Consider the following 9,736-nt stretch of genomic DNA (forward strand, 5'->3'; position numbering starts at 1 on the left):
TGGTCAACGTCACGTGGTATGAGTCAGCTCGCCCCTACCTGCACAAATCTAGCCCACCCTGCATACGGACTCGACTTTCTTCTGTTTCGTAATCCACATTTGAATCATGTTTCCATGATCTCAGATGCTAATGCTACATAAGGTAGGTGTTGCATGGACTAATACTCGTCTACTACACATTATAGTGAGTGAGTGAGTGAGTTTAAATTAAACGTCGCATCGGCATTATTTCAGCCATTACCAGCTTAGGTTACTGGTGGCCTCTAGCCCGTGTTTTGAAAATGTATGCATGATATTATCATGCTAAAATATGTTTCATGGATTGTTTTTACATATAACTTTTAAAAAAATGACTCAATCGTACCGTATTAACTTGGTCTCGTCGCTATATGGCAGAAATAATGCCGGTGCAATGTTAAATTTTACCATTTACCACATTATAGCTTACCTGCTAAAGCCAGATAGTGAAGCCAATTACATGAATATACATCTTATGCTTGTATTGAAGGTATGTGTGTGTGTGTGTGTGTGTCTGTCTGTGTGTGTGTCTGTCTGTCTGTGTGTGTGTGTGTGTGTGTGTTTTGTGTGTGCGTGCGTGCGTGTGTGTGTGTGTGCGTGTGTGTGTGTGTGTGTGTGTGTGTGTGTGTGTGTGTGTGTGTGTGTGTGTGTGTGTGTGTGTGTGTGTGTGTGTGTGTGTGTGTGTGTGTGTGTGTGCTGGAGAGGGGGGGGTAAGGATATTGTAAGAGATGACCACATAGGACATATTTGGGTAATATAAAAATAACCCTGTCGACACTCGGAATTGCAGATTACATGAACCTTAACTTCATTCGTGACACACAATCCTTATTTCCTTGTTCCTCGTGAGTTATTCTCTAAATATTTGTGCTACATCTGCTCTTCCAAATTATGAAGCATTTAAGGTGACATATATGTATGATTTACAACGGTGAGTTAATCCGATTACAGTGGGTTACGAGGAATACGATTTTGTAAATCCGATGACAGTTGCTTTTGAGTAAAATGAGTATCGTGGTTGTCGTGTGAGTCTGCAAATGTTTATGCGTGTAATGTGCGGTTGCGTTCTCCACACAACGGGTCTTAACTCATGAGGTAAGGCTCTTGTGGTGTGGGCAAACACTTGACTTGCCCTTGCATGTGTTTGTGACGGATACAACCGGTGGGGTACGATACGATAACCCTTTCGCGAACACCTGGTATTATCACTAATTGATTGTGTTTCATAAAGGCATACTGAGGATATATAATAAAGGGAAAATGTAACTTTGCTTCATATAAAGTTCAATCCGGGTGAGAATAGGTCTTCAGCAACCCATGCGTACCGTAAAAGGCGACTATGCTTGTCGTAAGAAGCGACTAACGGGATCGGGTGGTCAGGCTCGCTGACTTGGTTGATGCATGTCGTCGTATCCCAATTGCGTGGATCGATGCTATCGATATTAATCACTGGATTGTCTGGTCCAGACTCGATTATTTACAGACCGCCATCATATAGCTGGAATATTGCTGAGCGCGGCGTTAAGAACAACCAACATAATGCAAACTGTATTTTTGCATACATGATTTGCTATGTTAGTGAACTGAATGGGCCCGTTGGTGTATGGCTGATATATTAAAGATTAGACGTTTTAATGTCACTCATATACCAAAAGATACATCATGTATACATTCCTTGTCAAATTTAAAAAAAATTATCCTCTTTTTTTCAGAGAGCAACACCTGGATGTTTGAATCACAAGAAGACTAGTGTGTCTGAGTTGCTCCTCCATTAAAACAGATGTAAAGATGTTGTTCATTTTGGTATTGTGTGTGCTGTTGTCCAGTTGTGGGGTAGGTGCAGAACGTTGCACCCCTCCAAATCCTCTGTCGTTTGGTACGAGGGGGTGTATTAGTGTACAAAGTTGTCGAAAGCAATCGTTTGTGGTGTATGGGAAAACATGCATTGTTCGTTGCAACAGTCGAGTACCGCTACAGATGTGGTACTATTCTAGTGTCTCGTGTCTTAGTGCACAGTCTTGTCGAGCAAGCTCGCGTGTGGTGTATGGGAAAACATGCTTGCGTTCCTGTCCCCCCGGGACGCTTTACCAACAGGACACTTCCACATGCTACAACACGTGTCCGGCACATACGATCATGGTAGGATCGCGTTGCTTGAATGGGACATACTGTGTGTCCCATAACAACCATGTCCTGTTTAATGGAACATGTGTGCCGTCCTGTCCTTCCTCCATGCCTTTCAAGACAAATGGGACTTGTTATCAGGCATGCCCAGTTGATACTGTTATGAACGGGTCCGATTGTATGTCTCCGGCAGACTGTATAGAGAGGGGATATTTCATAGACAACACGACATGTGTTAAAGTTTGTCCTCCCGACAAGCAGTCTATCCTACAAGGTGTCTGTCTTTCCTCATGTCCACCCGACAAACCTGTCACGGTAAATGGAAACCAGTGTCAATCAAAACAGGAGTGTACTCGCAGGCTGGGTCAATTCATATACAACAATACTTGTGTTCCTGTTTGTCCAGCTGCAGCTATGTTCAGTGACCAGGGATCATGCACAACACTGTGCCCAACTGAGACATGTGTTCTTGGGACTGAATGCATTTCTGACTTTGATCGCCGATATATGGTCAGTTTCCGAAATGAATGTATTGACACCTGCCCTCCTGAAGCTCCTTATGCAGTAGATAGCATCTGTTACTCGACATGCCCTCCTAACACTGTGTTGAATGATGAAACATGCATAGGTTTGCAACAATGCACAGATGCATATTATTACCTTTATAAAGTCATCTTCAACAATACCTGTGTTGATGCCTGTCCACAATCTGCACCTTTAACCCATTACGGAATGTGTGTAACAATTTGTCCAGATGAAACTGTAGTCGCTGACATGCAGTGTGTTGATCCTTCTATTTGTATAATGACCCATCGGTTTATAGCCAATAAAACATGTGTGTCCGAATGTAATGGCCTAGCACCCTACGTGGCCAATAGCCACTGCCACCCTGCCTGCCCAGATGAATTTGTTGTTACAGCCCCAGGGAAATTCCAGTGCATTGGCGAATCCGAATGTATAGAGATGAAGAAAATGGTATCTAACAGAACATGTGCAACAGCATGTCCAGAAGAAGCTCCATACAACAAGTCAAGCAACTGCTACCAAACGTGTCCACAGGAAACTGTTGGCTTGCCTGATATGAACTGTGGAAGTTATCAAGAGTGCAAGGAGCAAGGGATGTTTGTTCATGAATCCAAATGTCTTCATGATTGTCCATCAACGTTTCAGTATAAATTACACAACACATGCATCTTGGAATGTCCTTCAAACACAAGCGTATTCCCAGACAACAAATGTGTTTCTATATCCGACTGCTCAACGATAACAGACGCGGTCAAATACAATGGAGCATGTTTGCCACATTGTCCTCCTCATGTCCCATATAACCATTCCGGAAACTGTCTGTCGCAGTGTCCGTCAGGGTTCTTCGCAAAAGGTTTTGACTGCCTAGAAAATGACAAGTGCTCAAATGTCTTATACAACGGATCGTGCTTATCATCTTGCCCCCAAGAGGCACCAAACAGAAAGGACAGCAATTGTTACGCCATTTGTCCACCGGACACCTACATTTATCAGGAACAATGCATAGGTCAATATGATTGTCAGGAGAAGAAGTTCTACATCGCCGGCGGTAGTTGCGTGTCAACATGCCCACCTGGTAGTGCAGGTTTCACAGATTACGTCTGTTACCCCTTAATATATGTGTATAGCGCAATTCAAGTTACGCCATTTCTGATGTTGACGGTGCTGATGTGTCTGTTCTTCATGGTTTATAATCCTAAGAAATCAAGGGAAATGAATGCACCGCAAAAAGTTCAAAGAGAACAGGTAAGTATAAATGTTAGCTCCACTTCCATCGATAAACCTGTATATTGAATGTAAAGCAAGTGTAGTGTTTACGTAAGATATAAGGATAAGGAGTAACAGATGAACTCTGGTCAGCCTTAAAATATACATGGATATATGTATGTGCATTATGTGTCATTGCTCTTTGCTCATGATATTAACCACCGGGTTGGCCTGACCACGAACTGATTGAGAATAATAACATAGTCTGATGTATGTATATAGATATAGATGTCGAAAAATATGGATATATAGATAAATATGCATCTGCATATGCGTCAGTCTTGTTTTGTTTGTTTTGGGTTTTTGGGGGTTTTTTTGTGTTGTTTTGTTTGTTTGGTTGGTGTTTTTGTTCGTGTGTGTGCGTGCGTGCGTGCGTGCGTGCGTGCGTGCGTGTGTGTGTGTGTGTGTGTGTGTGCTGGAGAGGGGGTGGGGGGTGTAAGGATATTGTAAGAGATGACCACATAGGACATATTTGGGTAATATAAAAATAACCCTGTCGACACTCGGAATTGCAGATTACATGAACCTTAATTTCATTCGTGACACACAATCCTTATTTCCTTGTTCCTCGTGAGTTATTCTCTAAATATTTGTGCTACATCTGCTCTTCCAAATTATGAAGCATTTAAGGTGACATATATGTATGATTTACAACGGTGAGTTAATCCGATTACAGTGGGTTACGAGGAATACGATTTTGTAAATCCGATGACAGTTGTGTGTGTGTGTGTGTGTGTGTGTGCGTGCGTGTGTGTGTGTGTGTGTGATATATATACATTGGTTAATACATTGTGAAACTCAATTCTGAAATTTACGTCCTCCCTATGATGTACATTTAATGTTGTACATCCGATGTTTTCGTGTCGTATATTTTGTGTGTCTGTGTCAGACCTTTTGTAGTTGTGTAAACGTGTTGCACAATTTATCATTGCAGCTCACAGAGTGTGATATGCTGGAGTTAGTGACGTTTGACAATCTCCCCGAACAACAGCAAGACCGCGCTGAACTTCCGGATGAAGAAAACATGGAAGTCGTTTAGGATAGAAGAAGAGCTGCTGTCATTGCGAGAAAACATGGAAGTCAGTTAAGACAGATGAAGAGCTGCTGTCATTGCAAGAACAGCGAAATTCTTCTCAGAAAGCAACTGCTTTGAGTCACAATGGAGACATCTATGGAGTTACGAACTGTTTCAATAACGGGATTATCCATCCACGAAGAGACCACGACGATGTGCCGTTGTTACAAGTAACATCAGAAGACGAGCCTTTGATCCAGCACACTGATGATGCATTCGTGTTTGGTGATGGAACGAACTGAATTGACCAGAATGATGAAAGTGAAAATGATGGGTTGGTGGCTATCCCCATTGGCTTTTTAGCCAATGATTATCAGTTTACATTAATCTGCTCTGAATAGGTGTATTTTCTGTATTTTGGTTGCTGTCCTGAATTTGTAATTGGGTGCTTTAATCGTACTTTCTTACTTAGTATTAACTTTCTGTAACAACGCTTGTTTGTTTATTTCCCTGCTTGTTTCTTTGTTCTATATGGCTATTGTCTTCTGTTGGCTTGTTATCATATTTTTTTAAATGCACATAAGTGACCCATGTATTTATAGTTGTATATATCTAAAGTATATATGGTATGGCTAAAGATTTTGCTTCAATTAACAAGCAGCTTTGAACGTACACGATCAACAGGTAACAAAGAAATATTTTAAAATTAATTTCATCTCAGGATAAGGGACTGTCATAAGCAGTAACAATTTTCAGTTATTCACAATTGTCCATTTTTTAATATTTATATTCAGTTATAAAATAGACTTTTTGTATTAAACCATATTGATTAATATTAAATCTGAAGACTCTTGTACAGAAATAGTGTTAGACGCGATGCCGTGCAAAGACAATGTCGATTGTGTACAATGTGTGACAATTAGTTCAAATCTTTTTATTCATCAAATAGTTTAGGCTACGGGTCCATTCCACATCACCGCGTGTAGACCGTGAGAGAATATCATATCCAGTATGCAAAATAGATGCTGTTTACAAAGTCGCAATCTCATTGCTTTGTCGGTTGACGCCATCAAAATATCAAACCTTTTTAATGTTGGTTATAGAATTTACGTGGTATATATTTGCATCTCAAATGAACCTGTGAAGATCCGGGGAAGAATAGGTCTTGACTTGCTATTTCAAATGTCTATGTTTCATTGTATTTTCGGGTATGTTTGTGTATCAATTAATAGATTTATTGGAGGCGTGTGTGGTTGTTGACGTGGGGTGTGCATGTTGCCAACGCCTCATGTTGTTGCGCCACTTTCTCAGACATTATGTAACCTGAAACGCCCTGGCTATGTGGATCCGTGTAACTACATATTTATTTGTTCATTCTTTACAAACTTACGAAAATAGCGAATATTTTAACACAAGAACTGTCTCACTTGGGACTGATGAAATCTATGTGCTGGCAATTCAAAGAAACGTGCTTATGTCTGAAATGAACTGTTGAGTAAGAATTTTTATACAAAACTTGAACCAGTTATGTTTTTTGTATGTATTTTTAATGTTTATGAATTATTTAATATATATTTTACTCCTACATAGAAATGATGTAACTATACATGGCACCTTTCTTAGCGCGTGTGTACATGTTAGGTCGATACTTTGCGGTAAAAGTGCATGTTCCCTTCAAACAATTACATACAGACAAATATTTTGTACATAAAAATTGTATAGACGCATCTTATTATTTTCATGCGTCGAAGCTTACCCCTGATATGATTTTTATAATTAGAAAAAACTAAAGTGGAAACAAAGTGACTTTTATCCTAACTATTTGAGAGATGTGACCCTTATTTTTATTGAGTGGTTTGGGCCTAGCAGAGGGGCGTGATCTGAGCCGTGAGTGCTTTGATTGGTTTGTTTGTTTGTTGTTTTACGCCGCACTCAGCAATATTCCAGCTACATGACGGCGGTCTGTAAATAATCGAGTCTGGACCAGACAATCCAGTGATTAATATCATGAGCATCGACCCACGCAATTGGGATACGACGACATGCATCAACCAAGTCAAGGAGCCTGACCACCCGATCCCGTTAGTCGCCTCTTAAGACAAGCATAGTCGCCTTTTACGGCAAGTAGGGGTTGCTGAAGACCTATAGAGTGCTTTGAACCTAAGCTGAAATCACTCCGGAGTGAATTTTTATGGGGTTGATTTGAGCCTGCTACACTGGACGAGTGGGTCTATCTAGTGTATATCTATTTTATATACATCTTGTGTGTGTGTGTACATTGATCTATCACAATTAACAATGTTTAATGGAGTTGGTCATATAAGTGAGCCACTTTTTTCCCTTCCTTTTTTGTACTTTTTACACAATAAAATATGTTTAAACTTCTGTTCTGTTTTTACCCATTTTACCCAAGTTTTGTCTAAATGGAATGGAATGAAATAACACCACTTATGAAGAGTGCGACTGAGGACATAACTAGTGGGGACTGGGGTCACACACGGGTATATTCTTTCTTGTTACATTACAACCGCTCTCATCTATGTCAGCCGATGCCCATCTCGGACATCATAAGTTTGATTGATAACTCGAAAATGATGGTGCAGTAGATATCTCAATATTATTTTTACATCTCTGACGCTGTTGATACTTCAACACCCGCCATCACATATTAGTGTAGCACATACATAAATACACTGCACATTGGTGTATACCTGCCATGTCCACCACTTAGACGGTCTATTTGCAGAGGTTCCCTGCATGCTCTCTCCGTCTTTCCAACCTCTCCTTTATGTAACAATATGTTATAAGTTGTAGCATTATAACGAGGGGTATATGGGGTTTTATGTGTCAAGCTTTAGATTTTATGACACGAGTCGGAGGCCGCATAAAACCACTTATATCCAGAGCGATACAACGACAACGAATTGATCTTGCCCACATGTTTAAATCTGCCATTGTAAAATATTTAAAACAAATTGAAATTTAATAGAAACTACCTGTTGAGCTGAGGTTAACTTGTGTCATTGACTCGTAAGAAACGTGCAGCGTCTTGCTTCGTAGCGGGGTATTAATGATTTATTCTCCCGCGCAGAAATCCACATGCAGCCTGTTGTCTTCGTGGCTGGGTATAAGGGAAGTAGAGGAAAACTTAGTAGTTCATGACAACAACAGCATTTACCTCCCAATTTCAAAGGAAAGCGATGAAGCGCGAGCGAGTGGACAATGGAGGGGGGTACTTGAATGTGCGTTAGACCATTGAAACCTCCCTAAAGATGTGGTAACAATGGGGACAAAGGATGGTATTGATACAAGCGGAGTGAAGTATTGATACAGGTGCCACGGGTTATGTGCGAATAAGAAAAAAGATCGTCTGCTTTTGGACAGTCGTCTGCTGTTTTTTTAGAGACAGTTGTACGCAACGAACATGTCTTAATTAGTCTACAGGGTGTGTGTTGAAAGTACAATAATACCACAATAGAGACGGGTTGTGTCAACATGATATACGCCGGGTAATGTAGGAAAAAACGTGCAATTTTGACAATAGATAGTTCGCAATACGTATGGATAGAACCATGTCTATGATCAATAGAAAACTTATGAGTACATGTAGCAATGTGATAGCACGAAGCTAGGTTTGATGGGAAAGTGATGGAAGCAATCTATAGGACATTTTCATGTTTACAATACTCACCCTTAATTCGAAGAGAGAACAGAGTTTATCATGGAAAATTGTTTGACGAGGAAAATGTTTTATTGGAAATATATGTCGAAGTAGGTTTATTCATAGCTGATGTATAGCAGAGAGACTAAGCGACCGACCGACCATAACAATGTCAACATACCCCGGCCTTACAATTAATGTCAACATACCAGCCTCGCCTGAAGCTTCCCATTCATAAATTGTGTGACCAGTGTCCCGTATTTATGATATGTCAGGGAAGATGTGTTGTACATTTGTTATTTTAAAAGGGAGTTATTTCAGAGAGGATATATATGGGTATTCCCCTCATTAAACTTTTCTTTCGTTGGTGTCTATAAAAGGTATCCGGTATTTAATACATTTGAATGATGTAGGAAAGTATGTGCGTGTAGATGTTGTACCTATATCCGAACACGAATGTATGACACCTTTCAATTAAATCAATTACGGTTCTAACCACGACACGCAACATGACTATGAGCGTGGTTAGCAGTTCATATTTATGAACACATCGTAAATGACAGATTTCTGATGAATGAACTCGCCCGCACACATGTCTATGGGGTTATGTTCGCCCGAACTGTAAACAGTGACACATTTGATAACAGGAAGGGTGTGTGGAATGCACTCGTCCTTGTAAGGGTAAAATACGCGTTTAAACTCACCATTTAAACGATGACATTACTTTTTTAGATGTATTGGTATCAGTGAGTGAGTGAATTTAGTTTTACGCCACACTCGGCATTATTCAAGCTCTAGGACAGTTGTCCGTCAATAAACGAGCTTGGACCAGACAATCCAGTGATCAACAGCATGAGCAGCGATCTGTGCAACTAGGAACCGATGGCACGTGTCATCCGAGTCGGCGAGACTGACCAACCGATCCCCGTCAGTCGCCGATAAGCATGGGTTACTGAAGGTCGATTCTATAACCCGGACCTTCACGGGTGTAGTATGACGAAGACTATATACTAATATGCCAAAAACTGAGAAAAAAACCAAACAATTCATTCGTATCATTTATTGATTCGAGTCAATCGGTTCCATACAAAGCCGTGATACACGAATGGACAATAGTATTCACTCTG

The 9,736-nt window shown here is 40.5% G+C and overlaps 1 protein-coding gene across 1 annotated transcript; it reads left to right on the plus strand.

The window, feature by feature from the left end:
• The first annotated feature begins 4 nt into the window (after window positions 1–4).
• On the plus strand, window positions 5–6,969 carry LOC124135139 (proprotein convertase subtilisin/kexin type 5-like). The gene is made up of 3 exons (XM_046500335.2): window positions 5–142; window positions 1,731–3,912; window positions 4,868–6,969. Exons 2-3 carry the CDS (start codon window positions 1,807–1,809, stop codon window positions 4,970–4,972), a joined length of 2,211 nt encoding a protein of 736 aa, XP_046356291.2. The 5' UTR covers window positions 5–142; window positions 1,731–1,806; the 3' UTR covers window positions 4,973–6,969.
• Window positions 6,970–9,736: the final 2,767 nt, after the last annotated feature.

The sequence above is a fragment of the Haliotis rufescens genome, unplaced genomic scaffold (genome assembly GCF_023055435.1).
Source record: "Haliotis rufescens isolate VD_foot unplaced genomic scaffold, xgHalRufe1.0.p SCAF_15, whole genome shotgun sequence".
Classification (NCBI taxonomy): Eukaryota; Metazoa; Mollusca; class Gastropoda; order Lepetellida; family Haliotidae; genus Haliotis; species Haliotis rufescens.